Below are 21,854 nucleotides of genomic sequence, written 5' to 3' on the forward strand. Positions count from 1 at the left end.
TTAGTGCGCACTAAGTCGAAAACCGATTTTTTAACAATAATTTGGGGAAAATGCAATCGTTTTACCAGTTTCCCGAACCATGACAACTTAGGAAATATTGTACGAATTTCCTAATTGTCAAAAAACGATTGCACATTGTTACGACTGTCGCTGCCTGACATCTCCACTCTGCCCCGCCTTACCTTTTTTGCGACTCCTCCTGTGGTTGATGGACATCTGGCTACCGCGTCATCTGCCTGCCGTCCTCTCCAGCGTCCCCGGTCCGGCTTGGGCGCTGCATCCTGCCATGTTGTTCAGGTACCATAGGGCGCGCGCGCCGTGCGGCCCTACTTCTTATTCTCTCTTTGGCGCGAACCTCAGGGGCGTCCCCCTGTGATGACGTCACGCATCCCGGATATAAAAGCCTACACTTTTTGCTAGCTAATCGAGTTAGCAAGGTAATCCTTACGGATGGGATTCGCTCTCCGTACCTAGTTACTCTGCCTCTCCAACTTTTGGACTTTATCCTAACGGGGTACCCGCTCCTTGGGGACCTCTCTCATTTCTTTCAGGTTGCTATCAAGAACCAGTACTCGCTCCTCGAGGGCCCATGTTCCCTGACTCGCTGCCTGAACTTATCGCTTCTGCTTGGAAGAAACGGCTGCCTACATCATCAGTGAGTTACCAACTTTATTTCCTCAGAGCTGTTCCCTGGAACCAGGTACTCGCTCCTCGAGGGCCTGCCTCTATTCCAGCTTCTGTGTTACCTTCTGGGAGAAACCGCTGTGTGAGTAACTTTACCAATGAGGCTCTATACCAGAACTCTGTGTATGCTCCACTGTACTCACTATCTCAGTTTTCTCCACTACAGCACAGCCATAGAGGGAATCACTGTTCCAGTATCCTGAGGAACCCTAGCCCAGCTGGGCTTCATCTCTACTCACTACTGCCACCTCTGGTGGCTTATCAACTCTGTCTAATAAAAGATATAATTCTATGTTATACCTCTTAATACCTCTTAATCCAGATGTAACCTCAGTTTTTGAAGTCTTCACTCCTATAGAAATAACCGCCAGTTCTTATTTACTTAACCCTATTCTGTAGACGTAAACTTTTCATGAAGACTGTAATCTGTAAGCACCTGTATTTATTATAAGAATTTGTATTTACTATTTATATTTATTATTTAGCTATTAACATTGTTCTGTTACCACTTGGTACTATTTCTCTCCTTTACCTCAAACTCTAAGTTCCTACTAAGTTAGCCATGTTATTTATACCCAATCGTTGGATGTAATTGTATATTTGTTTAATTGTTCAATCTGTTTGATGTAATTTTCTGCTCCTTGTTCTGTGTAAACCGAAGTGGTATGCACTAGTGCATGAACTCCGGTATATAAAAGCCTTTAATAAATAAATAATATGTTGTGTGTCCCAAAGCTGAGCCTGACCTGTGGCCCCTCACGGGACTTCCCCCCGTGGGCGTGGTCAGCTGCCACAGTGCACAAGGGTCCACCCAAAACCTTACAAACAATAACACACATCTCTACTCTTTACATAAAACTCTTAAAAATAATTACTGTTCAACTTCTAGGCTCGACATCACCAGAAGGTGTACTATTTCAGTTGCCAGCCCTTTACTCTGTAATAGGGATGTGCATCGTTTTTTTTGATGGATGAAAATATCGTACAATATTTTCTAATCCGTCAAGTATCGAGGGTCCCCAAAAATGATAGGAAAACCCCACGAAATTTTCGTGTGGTTTTCTTATGGTTTTTTTTTTGGGGGGGGGCGGAAGAAAGGGCACACAGAAAAAAAAACCCCAAACCCACCCCGACCCTTTAGATCTAACTATTTAGAATCCCCTACCCTCCCGACCCCCCCTAAACTTTCATAAAGTGCCTGGTGGTCCAGCGGGGGTCCCAGGAGTGATCTCCCGCTCTCGGGCCATCGGCTGCCACTAATCAAAATGGCGCTGATGGCTCTTTGCCCTTACCATGTGACAGGGGCTATCAGTGCCACTGGCTGGCCCCTATCACATGGTAGGAGCAATGGATGGCCCGTACCATTTTTTAAGATGCGCGTGTTTTTATATACCTATATTATATAGATGTCACACATGTGACAGGTAAAAACATGCTTTTTTGGAAAAACAGCTCCATCTGTTGGATGTAAAAGAAACACACGCTATCTACAATATAAATGGGCTCTGACCGACGGACCGCAAATGCGCAGTAGAGAGCAGCTCTACCGTGCATGTGCGGACCATAGAGCTCTGCGCTACGTGCTGGGTGTCACAGAGGGGAGAAGGAAAGGGCAGACGAGTCGCCGCTCCGAGAAATGGCTCAGCCCGTTCCTCCACTGCTGGGGAAGGGGGGAGGGAGTAGGGACTGCCGGACAGTTACACACAAGAGGAGAAAAGGGTAAAAGAGTCGCCGAGCCAGTTCGTCCACCGCCGAGAAAGGGGGGAGGGAGTTGGGATGGCCGGAGCAGAACTAATGCATATTGTGAAATTAAACCAGACTGAGCCATGGCAACGTGCTCCGAGAAATGGCTCAGCCCGTTCCTCCGCCGCTGGGGAAGGGGGAGGGATTAGGACTGCCGGACAGTTGCACACAGGAGGAGGAAAGGGTAAAAGAGTCGCCGAAGCCAGTCTGTCCACCGCCGGGGAAGGGGGGGGAGGGAGTTGGGACGGCCGGAGCAGAGCTAATGCACATTGTGAAATGAAACCAGACTAAGCCATGGCAACGCATGGCTGGGTACAGCTAGTATTATTATAAAATCCTATTTGCCATATTTTGTGGGTACTTTGTCCCCAGCCCTTCCCAGCATTTGAAATCATGGAAAAGACCAGACTAGACTCTTTACCCCCTAGGGATGTGCAGAGGGACGCCATACGTTGCATTCGGGATTCATATTCGTTGGGGGGCAGATACATTGCATTCGGCAAGGGGGGCCCCCCCCAATACGTTTATACATCAATTCCTATTCATTTCCCTGCTAAAATTAAATTAACTACTACAACCCCCACCCTCCTGATTCCCCCAAGACTTACCAAAACTCCCTGGTGGTCCAGTGGGGGGTCCGGGAGCCATCCCCTGCACTCACACCCTCGGCTGCCGGTTTCAAAATGGCACCGATAGCCTTTGACCTTACTATGTCACAGGGGCTACTGGTGCCATTGGTCAGCCCCTGTCACATGGCCATCGGTGCCATCTTGTGCTCCTACCATTTGACAGGGGCTGACCAATGGCACCGGTAGCCCCTGTGACATAGTAGTTCAAAGGCTATCGGCACCATATTGAAACCGGCAGCCGAGGTTGTGAGTGCAGGGGATGCTCCTGGACCCCCGCTGGACCACAGGTGAGTCTTGGGGGGGGGGGTCAGGAGGATGGGGGGTTTGTTTAAATTGGCTTCTTTAGGCGGCCGAATAATTCGGCGAAGATTCGTTTGTATTTGTGGGGAATCGCGATACGTTTCGATTCCCCACGAATACAACAATATGGCCCTATACATTGCGGATTCCCAATTCGTAGGGAACGAATGCACACCCTTATTACCCCCCCTTCCCTGCTCATCAAAACTCCTAGGGGACAATTCCCTACACCTACCCCGGCCCACTGCATGGTATGAAATGTTGCATGTGGGTGTTCACTTAAAAGTCTACGGACCCTGATCTATGTTATAGGTTTATATATATTAAATTGTAATACATCAATAGATATGAGTATGATGTATGTTTTATCCAGGCATACGGTGGAAAACAGTTCAGCTTGCTGAAGGGAGTCAGATTTCATGTGCATGTAAGTGAGAACATATCTTGCTACAGGATCACTCTTTCAGCTATAGTGATAAGATTGTGTCATATCTGACTGTGATTAGTTGTCTTACTGATAGGCGACTGGCAGTAATAGATTAATATAGTGTATATACTTTGGGGCCGATGCAATACAGTGTGCTCCGCTGAGCGCACTGTTTTACCCACTGTCGGACGCGGGTTAAATAGGTGGTAATCCACCCCCTAATGCAATAGGGAGATTAGCACATATTTAACGCGTGTCTGACATGGAGTGAATCAGTTAGCGCTCATCACATGCAAATACATGTGAATGAGGCTAATACTCATTCACTCCAAAAGCAAAAAAATAAATGTGCATCTCAGAAGCACATTTATCGCTTAGCTATTAATGCCTGCCTGGTGCAGGCATTAATTGCTGAGCGCACTGGAAAAAATACAAAAAAGCAGAAAAAACTGCTTTTCTGTATTTTTTAAAAAGTAAAATAAATAAATAAATAAATCAATCTCTGCCAGCCACTTTGAAGACCGACGCTAATATGCTTGGCGTCGGTTTTTATAACTGACCAGCTGCAGTAATGAAAACCGACGCCGATAAACTCAGTAACTGCGGGGTCGCTTTAGCAAGGAAGCGCTAAGGTCGAGCTAGCGACCCTAGTGCCTCCTTGCTAGTGTGACCACCTAATTAGCGTATTGCATGGCGCCCCCTTGCGTGCACCATGCGTGTTGCGGTCCCGGTCGCTGGACTTGCGACCGGGTCCTTACCTTCCTCCACCCTGGGGTCCCGCGACAAGGTCCAGCGTTTTTCAAGCCTTCTCGGCTCTCTCCGTGGCAGTGTCTCCATGAGGGAGACGCCGCCGAGCTCCGCTTCAGAGCTCTGCCCCCCTTAGGCACGCGCGCAAGCAAGGGGAAGGCAGTTGGAAGTGCAGTGGCGCGAAACCGAGGCCGGACCCCGAGATAACGTCAGATGCCGGCAGGATATTTAAACCCGGCGTCTGACTGAAGACGTTGCCTTGCAACAGAGTTCATTCTAAGGAGTTACTGTTGCTTTCCTCGTTCCGAAACGCCACATCTCCGCCCCCAAAATGCCGCATCACTCTGGCCACGCCCCCGACATGCCCCTTTTAGAAAGCCCCGGGACGTACGTGCATCCCGGGGCTTTACGCGCGCCGACGGCCTATGCAAAATAGGTGCGCCGGTGCGCGAGTCCCCTGCACGCGTAAATCCGGAAGGATTTACGCGCGCAGGGCTTTTAAAATCCACCCCTTAGGAAACTGCATATCAGTCACTATTATTGAATTGTATTAATGCAGATCAGGTCCAGACTTGTCTATTTGAAGAGGAGAAGGCAGATAGTAGCATGCTACTCAAAACTTTCTTTAGCTTGCAAATCACCACAAGATTTGATAAAATAGTTGAATTTTCTGGCTGTTGGCAGGTCACACAAGTTACCATAAATTTGTCTTCTTTTTAGTGTTCATGCAATTTACAGGCACTTTCTTGGTAGACCGCAAATGTCAGAAATTAAAAAACATAGACATAGTAAAAAAAAAACCCCAAACCCAAACCTTATGCTAGAAATAAAATGCCAGAATTGGGAGAAAACTCACATTTACCTTTGGAAACATCAAGAGACAAGAAATCTTATAAACAGTGCTAGAAAAATACTTGCTGATATCGTTCAAGAACTTTGCTTTATAAAGAAAGTCTCAGTGCACTGACTTAAAACTATTAAGCAAGAGAGTCGGTGAAGCAGAAAATGGTACATCTAATATTGAAAGTGAACTGGATGTGTTTACCATGAAGAACTATTAAAAAGAAGCTTAAAGTGTGTCTAAGAAACTTGATGAGCCATGGAAGAAGAATAAATATTTGTAGACTGGTATTCCTGAAGCTTGAAAGGTTTTATAATGTAGATACCATCCTCAGTGATAAACCTAAAATGAGAGGAATTCTTTGGAACAGAGAACGCACTGTACTTTTGGCCCACATCCTGCGTCTGGCAGTTAACCGCATACTATTTAGGTTCATCTTCTGCAAGACAAAGTTCCGCAGGCAGCTAGAGCAGTAGGAATGTGGCATAGAATAATCATAGACTTTTTTCTTTTTCCAGAACTAAACCAAAGACATCTTTCTTAATAGAGCAAAATGTAAGGAAGTGAAGTTGAAAGAAAACCATATACTCCCGGTGATTCTCCCTAATCTCAGTATGTTTCGAATTTAAAGGAAAAAAAAATGTAGCATAACGTTCCTAAAGAAGTTTATAAGAATATGAAACTTTTAGAAAGATATTGATCATCCTTCACGTCATAATAGAGGTGATTCCAGATGACAGACTGCAGGTTCTGACTTAACAGGCAAGAATGGTAGCAGAAATGGAAACTAAAAAGAAGGTGAAGATCCCTTTTAATTACCACTTAAAGACTTGCTTCACGGAGGTTCCCGGACTGATTTCTGCCCAGCTGCGTCTGACGTCATCAAAGGGGAGGGACCGGTAGTGCTAAAACCGGCCCCCCCTGTGGCGCGCAGTCGTCGCCGCGCGCGCCTTTGGCGCATGCGGCTTTGCTTAAGAATTCGTACTTCGATGAACTTGGAAAAGAAAATAGAACAGGAACCTAAATAAGATCTACTAAAGTAAGTTTATTACTTTTTCTGATTTCATCTCTCTCTCTCCCCCACGAAGGTCCCAGTTCATAATATTTTATGGTGTGAGAAAGAATATCTCTTAGTTGTTTTCCTTTTTGCAAAATGCCACATACAAAGCGGAAGGGAAGGTTGCGACCAGAGACCCCGATTGTCCTCAACTCGGTCCCTTCACAGCCATTAATAGAGAACTTTCTCAAGGTTTTAAGTGAGAAATCTCCGGGCAGTTCCGAACTAGGTACAGAGAGGGAGCAATCTCTGATACCTCAGGAACAGTTTCAGATCTCCTTAAGTCCCGGAGCTCCTTTGACTCCTGACCCGCCTAACCTTTCACAAAATGCGAATCCTGAGGTAATAAGCCTTACCGACGATGTGGACTTATTGCCTAATTTTGGGGGAGGAAACGCACTGAGTGGAGGCATTGGAGGACGTTCCACAGATGATCCAGAGAATGTGGTTCGTGCAGTTAGTATAGCTGTGTTTAAAAAAGGATTGGATAAGTTCTTGGAGGAGAAGTCCATTACCTGCTATTAAGTTCACTTAGAGAATAGCCACTGCCATTAGCAATGGTTACATGGAATAGACTTAGTTTTTGGGTACTTGCCAGGTTCTTATGGCCTGGATTGGCCACTGTTGGAAACAGGATGCTGGGCTTGATGGACCCTTGGTCTGACCCAGTATGGCATTTTCTTATGTTCTTATGTTCTTATGATCCATCATTGGTGGTAGAGATGGGAAATGGAGAAAGATCTTCATCTATGGACCCCTCAACATCAACACCAAAGGGCGAAAAAGGACTGGTAGGGTCCTCAGATGTGAGGACTGATAACTACCCGCAGCGAAGTGGAAAAAGTGTTAAGAAAGAAACATTTCATATTAAGGGTAATGGTGGGGTTACTCTTGAAAATATATGGGAAGTATTAATAGATTTAAAAACTTTGATGAACAACTTGGAAATAAAGATGTCTGAGGTACAAACATATGGGAAGATAATTGAAGATAAAGTAAATAAGACCTCACAGAAGTGTGAGTGTCTGGAGAAACAGCTAATTAAGGCCCAAGAAGTACAGATAGGATTGATAAAGGGAGAAACAGCGAATTCAAGAAGGCTTGAAGTCTTAGAAAATAATTTTCGCTATAAAATATAAGAATTTTGAATTTCCCTTCAGTAAAACTTATATCTCCTTTAGAACAATTTAAAAGATTTCTAAATCAAAATGTATTAATTGCCCCGGAAGATATTCCTTCAATTGAGAAAATCTTTTACATTGTGACAAAAAATCAGGATGATAATAAGCCTTTAAATCAATCTCAACCATTGGATAATCTTATAGAATTTTTAGAAGGCTCAATGGAAGATCAAATTGAGTCTAGGGGTACCCTGTGTGTGAGGGTTTCAAAGATAGCGGATAGAGATAATATCTTAAAGTTATTCTTAAGAAACCGAGAAAAATTATATCTTACTGAAAAAATCTGGATGTACCCAGACATAACTAGAAGTACACAAATAAGAAGAAAACATTTCCTCCAGATGGGCTCAGAAGTTAAACAACTAGGAGCCCAGATGACAGTTTACTTTCCATGTAAATGTATTATAAAATACTTAAACGAGCGTTATGTTTTCTTAGAACCATTAGAACTTAAAAAATTCTTGGAATCAAGAATTCAAAAATGACACTTTTCCATTACGCTGGTCATTGGTTTAATAGAGTTAGGGCACTTAAACTCACCTATTTCCTATTATAAATTTTCTTAAATTTGCTCCAGGCTGAAGAACTAGGATCTTCTTTTCTTTATAAAAAGGCATATGTATAAAAGATTATGAATATTCCTTTTTGTTGTTTTTCCTCTTCTTCTTTTTGCTATGTTAACAGGATTAAGGATTTATAATCTATACATGTAAGCCTGTTATTGACAAGTTGATTATTGTCTAAATTGTATAAATTGCATTAATAAATAATAAAAAAAAAAAAAAAAGAAGGTGAAGATCCCATGCAGTAATGCCTTCCTCCCAACTTCTAAGAGTTGATATTGTCAATCAATTGAAAATACTACTGTGAAGCCGATATTTTACTCTAATGGTTTCTAGCATGTGCAACTCCACTGAGGAAACAGTTTTTTGTTTTACTTTTATTGACTTCTTTATTGGGGTTGTAACTCCTGGGTGGGACAAATCCTTTACTTTCAGCCAGGGGCACATAGGAAAAAGAAAAGAGATGGGAGCCTTTCTGCACGACCCTCCTTCACTGTTTCTCAGACTCTTCTTTGCCCCACCAGATAGCTTTGCTCTCTGAGTCCCAGGATTCCCCAGTGTGGGGACAAAGAATAGTTGTTATACCCTGCTCCTTTCCATCCCTTGTAAACAGCACTAATATGCTTCCGATAAACATACATGAGAAGAAGGGTAGTTTCCAACTCCTTTTACTTATACTCGATTAGATGACTTGATATTTACAGCTCCAATCCAGAATTCAATTAACGTCAATAAATAATAAGACAGCAGATAAACTTGTGACTTCACTTCTTTAGCAAACTCTCTCAGCTCTTTTACTTACAATAAATTCCTTCTTCTTCCCCGTTACTCCAAATACTTCAGATTTCTCAGACTGAAGTTAGTTTGATCATCTTTTAACTTTCACAATTTATTTTCCCAGCTCTTCCCACTGAAGGTGGTCAGAATTTAGTTCCAATGCTCTATGAGAACTTAGTCCCAGTTGTAATACATTTCCTAGGCTCTCCTTTAAATCATTTCACTCCTTAGGCAGCACCTGACGGGCACTTCACTTCCCTTTGTTTTTTTCCCCCTGAATTAGTAGCAGCAAAGTTCTTGTTACCTTTACTTTGTATCCTCTAGTTTCCTTCCCTGTTATGCCATCGGCTGGGATCCTCTCCTCCAAGCTCCTTAGGTCTTTCAGAGTGAAAGATACCTCACTCTCAATGGTTTGGTTACTAAGTCCCGGGTACCAAGAGCCATTAGCTCCCAGTGGAACAAAAATTAGTCTTTTAACCCAAAAGGGGAAAAATGAAGAAGCAGGAAGGGTGGCATAAAACTTCCTTGCCTCAAAACAGATGAGACAGTGCAAAAAGACAGTTAATTGAAAAATATAACTTCTCTGCATCAGGAGCGATGACAACTGCAGGTCTTCCTTACTCCCAATTCAGCCTTGTACACAGGGTCGCCCCAGTTCTCTGCAACAAGGGAAACTGGCTCGCACAAGGAATTCCTCAAAAATTGGATTAAAAGAGTCCAGAATAAGCATAAGGACTGGATAGACACGTCAACTGAAGGCCGAACTCTAAATGGGAAAGCATTCCTATCCCTTTCCCATAAATTAGGAAATATTGTAAGACAGAAGGCAGAGAGAGAGCTCCTGATTCCTTGAAAGACTAATTGGAAATCTTTGAGGATAGAATGGTGCTTTTGGCTGATAAATAGCTAGGACATACCATCTGATGTTCCCACATGGGGGAGCAAAACCCAAACCTCTCTCATTAATTTCTACACAGAATCTCTACATTTAGATGCTACACTCCTTTTAGTTAGGGAAATCAAAGGTTCCCTGCATGTTCTTCTATTTATTCCTAGTTTTGTTTTCTGTCTAAGAAAATGGGCTTACTATATGGTTTGAGCAGTTTTGATAAGGTAAAGCTCTTGCTAAAGGTTCTTTTATTGTATTTCTTTGGTTTCACTGAAGGAAGGTCATGTCACACAAATCTGATTGATTTTTTGTTTGAGTGACTAAAGATTTAGATCAAAGAAGAGCACTTGATGTGTTTTACATGAATTTCAGCAAAGCTTTTGATTTGGTCCCACACAAGAGGCTCATGAATAAAATAAGAAGCTTGAAAATAGGTGCCAAGATGGTAAGATGTATTACCAATTGGTTGACTGACAGACGACAGCAGGTAATGGTAAATTGGAATCTGGACTGAAGAAAGAAGAGTGATAAGTGGAGTGTCTTAAAGACTGGTTCTGGGACTTGTTCTGATCAATATCTTCACGAGCAGTATAGCAGAAGGAATAGAGGGTAGAGATATGCGTATTTTATAAAATGTGCTATATGTTACGCACAAGTTATAAAGTACCAGTGTAGATCTGCTTGTAGCCATATACATGAGTGTATAACAACATAAGACTTGCCATACTGGGTGAGACTAAGGGTCCATCAAGCCCAATATCCTGTTTCCAACAGTAGCCAATCCAGGTCACAAGAATCTGGCAGGATCCCAACGTGTAGATAGATTCCAAGTTGCTTATCCCAAGAATAAGCAGTGGATATCTGCAATGCCATCTTAATAATAGTTAATGGACTTTTCCTCCAGGAACTTGTCCAAACTATTTTTAAATGCAACTACACTAATAGCTTTCACCACATCTTCTGGCAATGAATTCCAGAGCTTCATTTATGCAGTGAGTAAAAAAAACATTTTCTCTTATTAGTTTTAAATGTATTACCTAATAACTTCATTGTGTGTCCCCTTGTCTTTGTACTTTTTGAAAGAGTAAACAACGGATTAATGTTTACTTGTTCCATTCTACTGATTATTTTATAAACTGATTGATTATTCACAATATCTGATTGATTGATTGATTGATTGATTATTCACAATATCTATTTATTTAAGTCATCCTTTTCATATTATATTATTTAACCGATTACTTGCAGACTATTTACGCTACCAAAGTTCCTTGTAAAATGTGAACACGAATAATGTTATAATAATATTATATGTTTGTTAAATACTATTGTTACTTTCACTGTTCCTTGTAATAATGTTCAATAGTTGATTGTTATTGTTCTATGTTCTATGTAAAAAACCCCAGTCTAATCTACCAGACCAGGGCAACCTTTTCGTTACTTGTAAACCGGACTGATTTGTATTGCATACAGGAATTCCGGTATATAAAAATTAAAAATAAATAAATAAATAAACGTCTTCCATATCTCCCCTCAGCTGTCTCTTCTCTGAAGAGTCCTAATCTCTTTAGTTTTTCCTCATAGGGAATCCTTCCATCCCCTTTATCATTTTGGTTGCCCTTCTCTGTACCTTTTCTAATTCTGCTATATCTTTTTTGAGATATGGTGACCAGAACTGCACACAGTACTCAAAATGAGGTCACACCATGGAGAGATAGAGGCATTATGATATTCTCAGTTTATTCTCCATTCCTTTCCTAATAATCCCTAGCATTCTATTTTCTTTCTTGGTTACTGTTGCACACTGAGCAGATTTCAATGTATTATCAACAATGATGCCTTGATCCTTTTCTTGAATGGTTACTCCTTGCATTTTGTAGCTATAATTTGGGTTACTCTTCCCTAAGTGCATCACTTTGCACTTGTCCACATTAAATTTCATTTGCCATTTGCATGTCCAGCCTCCCAGTTTTGCAAGGTCCTCTTGCAATTTCTCACAATCCTTTTGTGATTTAACAACTTTGAATAATTTTGTATCATCTGCAAATTTGATCACCTCTCTTGTTCCCATTTCCAAATCGTTTATAAATATATTTAAAAGCAGTAGTCCCAGAACAGATCCTGGGGCACTCCATTATTCACCTTTCTCGATTGGGAAAATGTACTATTTAGCCCTATTCAATGATTTCTATCTTTTAACCAGTTGGCAATCTACAATAGGACACTGACCCATATCCCAGGATATTCTAATTTCCTAAGAAGCTTCTCACAAGGGACTTTGTCAAATGATTTCTGGAAATCCAGATACACTGTATCACCTGGTTCACCTTTATCCACATGTTTATTTGCACCCTCAAAAAAATGTAGCGAATTGGTGAGGCAAGAATTTCCCTTGTCTAAATCCATGTTGGCTTTGTCCCATTAAACTATGCCTATCTATATGTTCAGCAATTTTGTTTTTTATGATAGTTTCTACCATTTTGCCTGTCAATGATGTCAGACTCACTGGTCTGTAGTTTTCTGGATCACTACTTGATTCTTTTGTAAAAATTGGCATTACATTGGCAACCCTCCAGGCTTCAGGTACCATAAACAATGTTAATGATAGTTTACAAATTTTCAATAGCAGGTCCGCAATTTCATTTTTAGTTCTTTCAACACTCTGGGCAATACACCATCTGATCCAGGTGATTTGCTACTCTTTAGTATGTCACTTTGCTCTAGCATATCTTTGAGGTTCACTGTTTCATTTCCTCTGAATCATCACCTTTGAATATCATTTCTTGCATGGGTATCTCTTTTACATGTTCTTCAGTGAATACTGAAGTAAAGAATTCATTTAGTCTTTCTGCTATGGCTTTGTCATCCCTAAGTGCCTTTTTTACTCCTTGATAATCTAATAGTTCAACTGACTCCATTGTAGGCTTTTTACCTCAAATTACCTGAAAATGGTTTTATTATGAGTTTTTGTTTCCATGGCAAGCTTCTTTTCAAATTCTCTCTTTGCCTTCCTTATCAGTTCTTTGAATCTAATTTGCCAGTGCTTATGCTGTTTCCTGTTTTCTTCATTTGGATCCCTTTTCCATTTCTTGAAAGATGTTCTTTTAGATTATAGCCTCTCTCAACTCACCTTTTTAATCATGCCGGTAGTCTTTAGACTTTCTTCCATCTTTTCTAATGCGTGGAATACATCTGGTCTGTGCTTCCAAGATGGTATTTTTAAACAACATCCATGTCTGATCTAAACTCTTAACCTTTGCAGTTCCTCCTTCCAGTTTTTCCTAACCATTTTCCTCAGTTTGTCATATTTACTATGTTTGAAGTTAAATACTGTTGCAGTAGAGTTCTTTAATGCCTTCCCTCCAGTTATTAAGTCACATTTGTATTGCTAAGAGGCTCTAGTACTATTACCTCTTGAACCAAATCATGTGTTCCAATAAGGACTAGAACTAAAATAGTTTTCCCTCTTGTTAGTTCTTGTACCAATTGCTCCATGAAGCAGTCATTTATTTCATCTTTAGATGAAATGATTTCACCTCTTTAGAATGTCCTGTTGTGATATTCACCCAGTTGATACTGTGATAATTGAAATCACCCATTATTACTATGCTGCTGATTTTATTATGCTTCTGAATGTATTTGTTAGAAAGTTATCCTCTCTGATATTGCTATGCATGTGTCAATGTAGACTACACATGTTATAAGAAATGGTTTTACATATGTGCATTGGTTTATAAATCCACTTGATAAAGGCATTTTATATCAAAACATGCCTGTTGGGTTTATTTTTTTCAAACAATATTGAAATTATGTTTCAAATTTATTTTTGATGAGATGATGTTTAATGTACATTGAACATTACAGGCTTTCACTCAACCTTGGGTATAACTGAAATCATGATTTTAGGCCTCACCACCCTTTACCACATTCCTTTGTCCTTACAATTTGACACTCATTCCATCCCCATCACTAATACCACCTGCTATCTAGGTGTTCAGTTAGACTCCACTCTATCCATGCATACCCATATAAAAACAATCATTCGATCAATATTCTAGAAACTACGCCTCCTACATCATTTAAAACCTCTGTTAGACTATCAAAACTTTAGTTCTGCAGTCTCCAATACTCATGTCACTAGTCTACCGCAGTGCTTTATATATTGGTCTTCCTTACACCTCTATTAAACCTTTATAGTTAATTCAAAACTCTACTGCTAGGTTACTCACTACCACACAGAAGCACAAACACATTACCCCAGTACTGCGAGCCCTACATTGGCTCCCAATTGAGTATTGCATACAATAAAAATGCGCTCTGTTAGTTCATCATTTATTAAACCATGTTACTTCCCCATGGATGAGTAATTCTATGTACCTACCAGAACTCCCTGCTTAGCCTCTCAAACTCTATTAGAAATTCCCTCTTTACGTGCAGCCGGACTGTCATCCACGTGTGAAAGAACTTTCTCCCTTGCTGGTCCAACACTTTGGAATTCTCTCACATTACACTTGTGCATTCTGATAGATCAAGATAGCCCTCAAGACACACTTATTCATAAACGCTTTCCCTCCAGCATCCACAGACAACTAACCTCCTTCTTAGCTCAGCCCTTTTTTCACCAAAACTCCAAGGTTTACACCACCCTCTTCCCTTGGTGTTCTTCAATTTCCAGGTTAGAATTCAAATGCAGCCATGGGAAATGTAAAATTCTGAAGTCTTTTATTATTATTGTTTGTCATTGATAATGACATTGTTTTTATCTACGTGATAATGTTATCCACCCTGAACCTTGGAGGGCATGGGATACAAATAATTGCAAAAATAAATAAGTAACATAAATAAATGAGGCTAATGATTATGCTGTGAAGGCGTTCTCCACATTCCATGGTAACCTGGTGTATATGATAGCTTCTTATTCATTCTTATGCATATACTTACTATTTAACCTAAGTGAAAACACTAATTATGAATTTCATGGATTCCCAACAAGTAATGAAAACCTTTGATGGATCTCTGATTATATTGCACATATTGTACTAGTGAGTAAAAGCTGAAAATAGAAGCATTACAGAGTTTTGGCCAAATGCTTCAGAATTTCAGTTCGAGTGCCATAACTCTGATTCACAGAACCATGTGAGCAATGAATAACAACATGTTATTGAAAGTGTTTTACTAACCATACATGGTCCTATTTTCCTGGACAAACAGGAAAAGGATAACATAGAAAGTATTTTTGCAGGAATTAAAGGGTTTTTTTAAATTTATTTTTTAACCCCAAAATGTGGTATTTTAACCATGCATTACTGCTTCCATGCTTACTGACCACTTTATTTTGACTGGTGGGAGTGAGACAAAATAGATTCTGTCCTTTTCTTATTGGGGTGATTATTCCATCATCCATTTTATTCTCAGGCCCTGCAGTTCCTTTTCTTCTGGTAGGAAGAGCAACAATTTATACAAACCTATAGAGATTGTCAGGCCGATACTGTAAAGTGCACTCAGCAGAGCGCACTGTTTAACCCGGGTTGGATGCGCGTTTTGGACGCGCGTCCACAACCTCTTATACAATAAGGGGTTTAGTGCGTCCATAACGCATGTCCAACCCCACCCCCTGAAACTAATAGCGTTTATCACATGCAAATTTGCGTGTTGATAAGGTATCAGTCATTTGCCCCAGGAGAGGGGGCTGTGCATGCATTGAAAGAGCAGACGCTGAAAACGGATGCGCTTTTTGGATATTCTTGCCACCATATTTCTTGGCTACTAAGACACAAAGGAATATGCTGAAGTGAAATTACAATGTAGTAGCAGTGCAATCTAATGATTAGAACACAGCCTGGTGAAGTCTCTCAGTTATGTGAAAACTGAAGAGGGTTCCTTCATGCTATCTTTCCTTCAATGTATGGTAGCAGAGCTGTTTCTCTGAGTCAGATCTTAAGGGAAGGCAGTCACCATATCTCCTTTCCCCAGAGATAAGGGATGACACATTGATACCCTTGTTGCTCTTTATTTACCCTTACAAGTCCATTCCTCACTTTCCATTCATTTGCAGTTCACGCTTCCAATTTAAGACTTTGCTTATAACTTAAGTCAACATTTACAGTTTCAAGTTCATTCTTCCTGGATTACCTTCACTTAAGAGCCAGTACTTTACAACCTATGACCCTTTTCATTGCTTTCTAGTCAGTAAGCCACTTCAAACAGACAGTGAAGGCTTCAATAGGGATGTGCTTTCATTTTAAATGAATGGCACATCCAAAGCATAAAAGACCATTTTTCAGTATGTTCCAAATGGCCTTGCCTAAAAATACCCTAAAATTTTCAGGTAGTTTTCATGTGGTTATTCCTACAAATAATGGCTTTCCTAGCCCCCACAGACTTCCTGTAGCAGCTGCTCCGATCTCCTTCCTGCCCTTCCAAGAAAACTGGAGCTTGGGCCTACCTGGCGGGGCACAGTCAAGTTTATCAGGCACTTCCAATTCTCCCTACCACCCCCTAAGGAAACAACCAGGGCTGGAGACATCCCCAGAACCCACTTATTTCCTTTCTTATTTTTTATATATAAATTATTTATTTATAGATTATATTTTTATTGTTTCTATATCATTTTTTTAAAATCATTTTCATTGTGTTCCACTTTTATGGCATTTTCCCTCACTCAGTTTGTGTATTATTTCTTTTTCTATACCATCACCAAAATGTGTCTCTTGCTTTCTGAATACACTACCAGAAATCTTATCCACTCTCTCATCATGTCCCACTCAAAGGTGAATTTTAAAAACCTGGTGCACACATTAATTGGGGATGTGTGAAAAAGTTGGGCTTGTGCAAGTCGACTCTTTTTTTTTAAAAAAAGCTCCCAGATATGCATGTAAACCCCCCCTGTGTGCACATCTGCAAAGTTTCCAAAAAGGGGTGGGGTGTGTGCGTGGTCTGGGAGAGGCATAAGCATTTCGGGGCCTGTCCGAGATATGCGCGTGTAAATACTTATGCCCCTGGCACATGCCAAGGTCCCCTGCCGCTTAACCTTACTTCTGCTATGATGAAGGTTGTGTAAGTAATAAAATAAAACAATCAAGCCATTTGAGGGGTTTAAAGGGCCTGGGGTAACTGGTAACTGCTCAATTACAAACAAATTGACCTTTTTATGGTGATTTGTGACTTGGTGATTGGCAGCCTGGCTCCTCCGGATAAGTGGACATGGCAGCAGGCTAGGGAGTGGGAGTGAGTGAGATATACTGGGGAGTTAATTGGACAGATTGGGTCATACTCGGGGAGTACTGGAATAGACTGGGCAATATTGAGGGGTGGCAGTGAGTGTACCTGGGATAGATTGGGCCATACTGGGGGTTAATTGGGATAGACTGGGCCATATTGGGAGTAACTGAGACAGACTGGGTCATATTGTGGGATGGTAGTGAGTATACATGGGATAAATTGGACCATACTAGGGGGTGGGGGGGTGGGGGGTGTAACTGGGACATACTGGAAATCAGTGGTGGAGAATCCATTTTCGAAATGACTCTAGTGGGCTTATGGATACTCATGGCACAAGAGTTGAGGAGAGAGAGAGCAGAGGAGAAGGAGGAGGAGGTATTCTTTACAGAGTATACAAAACTAGGGCACAGCTTTTGCATCTGTCGAAGGAAAAAGTCATGCACATGTTCAGATGCCACAAGGAAACCATATTGTATCTATGCCAGCAATTAGAACAGGAACTGCATCCTTCCACTCGCAGGGGTCATGCCTTGCCAGTATACATCAAGGTCATTACCACCCTGGAATGTTTGTTTATAGGTAGGAATGCATTCATCACTACTACCACAATGCAACTTACCTCTTCTTTTTGTCTCTTTCATATCTAGATGGACACAGCACTGGTCCAGGACCACTGCTTTAACTTTGTTCAGTGAACTACCTTGCTGCCCTCCTCTGAGAGATATCTAACTGCTCTTCTCTGTGTTCTTCCCTACAGGTGATAGAGGATATCCACTCAAAACCTGCCTCATGATCCCGCTACCTAATCCTCAGACTGATGCAGATGCTTGCTACAACAGGGCCCACTGGCAGACCCTTGGTGTACTAAAAACATGCTTCTACTGCCTGGACATATTTGGGGATGCCTTCTCTACTATACCACTAAGGTCTGTGAGATCTTTCTAGCCTGCTACATACTTCATAATCTTGCCAAAACCAGAGACCTGCCTCCTCCAGAGGGACCAGAAGATCATCTGGATGAAGAGAAGGAGGAATAGGAAGTCATGAGGAATTTCAGGACATTTTATTTATTTATTTATGGTTTTTCTATACCGGCATTCATGATAAGATCATATCATGCCGGTTTACATATAACAGGGGGTGCAAAAACTGTTCTTTTAACAAGTGCGGAGGAAGCAAAAGTTACAATAAAACAAGGTTGTAGAACTGGGGGAGGAAGGAGACAAGGATAGCAGCGTAAAAATTTACAGAAGTAACTTATTTACAATGTGCAGTGATGTCTCTTTATGGATACTCAACAGCAGGCTATATAGGAAAGGAACACTCTGATACAAAGACATTTTAGAAGGTGAAGGTACATTTATTGACATGGAGTGCTCAATGTGCTGAAGATATACAATAAATGTAATGCTTCCTTGACTGTCCTCTTTTTCTAAATAAAAGCTAAGATATCTTGGCTTATCCCGCTCCTGTGCTTCTCCACAGTGGCATCTGATTGCATTTGATGCTTCTCTTGGAGGCCCTGGAAACTGGGGACAATGGCACAGGTTCATAACTGCTGGAGGACTGAGAGGCTGCTGAGAAGATGGCCTGGGAGCAGTGGTGGGCCTCTCCTGTGCTCTCTGAGAAGGGAGATCATCTTTCTATGGTAATGGCAGTGATGCTGGAGGCAATGGTGCAGCTGGTGGTGTCACAAAAGAAGGTCAACCATAATAGGTGGTGGTAGAACATGAGGTGGAGCAACCAATGGGGCAGATGGAACACTAGCCTGGGGAGATACCATCCAGGGTGGTGATGCAGCAAAGACTGGTGGGGGCTGCATCTGGGGAGGTATCACATAGCAGGGAGCATACCATGGGGGCTGCAGCTGGCATATGCTGTCTCTCCTTCCACTCTGCAGTCTAAGCCTGTATTTCCTCACAAATGCCCCTTAACTTCTGACACATGCACTGCATCTCTTCTTGAACAACATCCCTCAGGTCCTGGATATCATTCCTGAGGCTGTCAATCTCCTTCACCACTTTGGCATTTCTTTCCAGAATGTGCCACTCAGCTGGAGTGGCCTACACCTCCTCTTCTCTTGCTGATACGGTCTTCCTCAGCTGAGCTGTCCTCCTCCTTGCTAACTCTATGCCATCACAGGTCTGGAATGCAGTTAATGAGGATTTCCATCTCCCCCTCCTCCATTACTGGGTGGTGCTGCTCTTGCGATAAGTGCTTCTCAGCTGATCCCTCATCCTCCTCAGTATCTTCTGGGCTTGTGGGCATTACCTGTGAGCTCCATTTTGCTGAACTGAGGACACTGGGTCCTGGAGCATCAGAGTCCTTGCCTAGCTCCTCCCCTGCAAAAAGGAAAAGTTTACATACTTTCAATATACACAGTATGCTATGTGTGTTTTTCTCTTCACACTCACTGAATCTTCCTTTCTGGCTAATATTAAAGCTCTGTGAGCCCAACTCTATCTACTTCACTAACTGTATAGATAAGGTAGAGAAATCTATCCTTGAAGCATTTTGGGAGAGAAAGAGGACTCACAAATTGGTGTGGCTTTTGATTTTTGGCCTGATCAGCACCATTTCACATATTCCCTTGAAATATGTTACAACCCTTTACTAACATTCTGTATGTACCTTTAGCTGTTCTGAGTGCCCTCATTATCACAGAAGTCTCACTAGACCTAACCTGTTAATTTCCGCATAGTATCAGTATGAAACTGAGGTGTAGCACTCCCCTAGTGGAAGGGGTGACTTCTCTGAGTAGCAGCATAGGGCTGGTATTTCCACAGAGGAGGCTCAGAGGACAGTTGAGGAGAAGGATTCTAGATAAGGACTTCTGGAAAGTGTAGAAGATTGAAGCTAGAAAGAGGGTCCAACAAGCTATGGAGATGGTGGAGGTAAGGCATCTTGCCAGGGAATGGTCACCATAGTCTGAGTCTGATTCCACTGCAATGAAGACTGTAAGGAGAGTGAACATAACCTAGGAGGCAAAAAGTTCAGCTGACTAACATCTATGAGGGGGGGGGGGGGGGAGGAGCAGTGTAGAAGTGATACCAGTCCCAAAGACCTGACTAGTGTGGTGGGTCAAAAGGTGACAAGAAAGTGTTTTATTGTAATTTTTGTGTGCATATAGATACTGTGGGAATTAGATCTGGGCATTTGGAAGAAACAAAATAGGAAATGAGACAACATTTTCTATTTTGTTATGGGTCATTTCAAAATGGAACAATTTAAATTCCAATGAAAATTTGTCAGAATTTCATCCCATTTTGAAAATCAGGAAAAAAAGTCACCTGTTGGGCCTAGGTATAGGCCCGACGCCAGGGCCCCACATAGAGAATAGGCTGAGACCCAAATCAGGAGCCCTGGCCTACACCCGAGTGCGACATTCCTTGGCCTAGGCCCAGGCCCGAAGCTGGTGCCTCGACTAGGCATTTATTTTATTTTATTTATTTATTTAACATTTTTTCTATACCGACCTTCATGGTTAAATACCATATCAGGACGGTTTACATCGAACAGGGGTAAAAATAACTAGATAAAGGAAGAAAAAACAAAGTTACATTACAACGAGGACTGTGAACTTGGAAGCTTAGGAAGCTAGAAGAGAAATATAAAGTTAAGTTAAAGGGAGAGAAACAAATTCCGGACTAGAGGTAGTCCAGACTAGAGATAGTCCACATGTTAGAGTCGGTATCCATGCTGTCAAGGTATTCAGAGGAGGGGAGGATCCATTAATCATGGGTAGATAACGCCTAATGTGTATCCCAGGGTTCTGGGAAGGCTTGGCGGAACAGCCACGTTTTGAGTTTTTTCTTAAAAGTTAGCAGGCAAGGTTCCAGCCTAAGTTCTGCAGGGAGGTTGTTCCAGATGGCTGGGCCTGCTGTCGAAAATGCTCGGTCCCTGGATGCGATGAGTCGTGTGGCTTTGGTTGGAGGGGCTTGTAGCGTTCCTTTGGATATTTCTCTCATTGGCCTGTTAGAAGTATGGAGTTTTAATGGAATTTCAAGGTCGAGATAAAGGAGATTATAGATGAATTTGTGTATTAATGTTAAAGATTTGTGAAGGACTCTGTAATTGACTGGTAACCAGTGTAGATTTCGGAGGATGGGTGTAATATGATCATTCCGGTTGGTGCTTGTCAGGATTCTAGCTGCAGCATTCTGTATCATCTGGAGAGGCCTGATGGATGAGTTGGGTAATCCTGTGAAGAGCGCGCTGCAGTAGTCTATTTTGGCAAAAATCAATGATTGAAGAACTGTCCTAAAGTCGTGGAAATATAAAAGGGGTTTGAGTCTTTTTAATACCTGTAGTCTGAAGAAGCAATCTTTGGTTATAGTGTTAATCATACTCTTTAGGTTAAGACGGTTATCAAGTATAACCCCAAGGTCTCTAACTTGAGTATGAGAGAGGGCGTGGTTATGTTGGGCCTGTGACTGATAGTTATCTTGGAAGGCGGAAATGAGGAGGAGTTCGGTCTTTTTAGCATTGAGGACCAAATTTAAACTGTTGAGGAGATTAGTGATAGAATGTAGGCAGTTGTTCCAGATCGAGAGTGATTTGGTGATGGATTCCGTTATGGGGATCAGGATCTGCACATCATCCGCGTAAATGTAGTGAATAAGGTTGAGGCTTGTTAATAGTTGGCATAGGGGGAGGAGGTAGATATTAAAAAGGGTGGGGGACAGGGAGGATCCTTGAGGTACTCCAAGTGATGAATTTGTTGGTGGTGATTCTTTATTATTTATTCTGACCTTGAAACTTCTATCGCTAAGGAAAGACTTGAACCAGTTGTAGA

General features: G+C 41.7%; 1 protein-coding gene across 6 annotated transcripts in view; it reads right to left on the reverse strand.

Annotated features, from left to right (window-relative positions):
- LOC115086924 (lutropin-choriogonadotropic hormone receptor-like) overlaps positions 1 to 21,854 on the reverse strand; it is a 316,916-nt gene that overhangs the window by 45,264 nt on the left and 249,798 nt on the right. For 2 of the 6 annotated variants that reach the window (XM_029593402.1, XM_029593401.1), the window contains exon 12: positions 18,272 to 19,401. The exons of the other annotated variants lie outside the window; for them this stretch is intronic. In XM_029593402.1, coding sequence (XP_029449262.1) covers positions 19,390 to 19,401 — 12 coding nt within the window. In that variant the 3' untranslated portion in view covers positions 18,272 to 19,389. Of the gene's footprint in view, positions 1 to 18,271; positions 19,402 to 21,854 lie in introns of those variants that run through there. 6 annotated transcript variants of the gene reach the window in all.

The sequence above is a fragment of the Rhinatrema bivittatum genome, chromosome 3 (genome assembly GCF_901001135.1).
Source record: "Rhinatrema bivittatum chromosome 3, aRhiBiv1.1, whole genome shotgun sequence".
Taxonomy (NCBI): Eukaryota; Metazoa; Chordata; class Amphibia; order Gymnophiona; family Rhinatrematidae; genus Rhinatrema; species Rhinatrema bivittatum.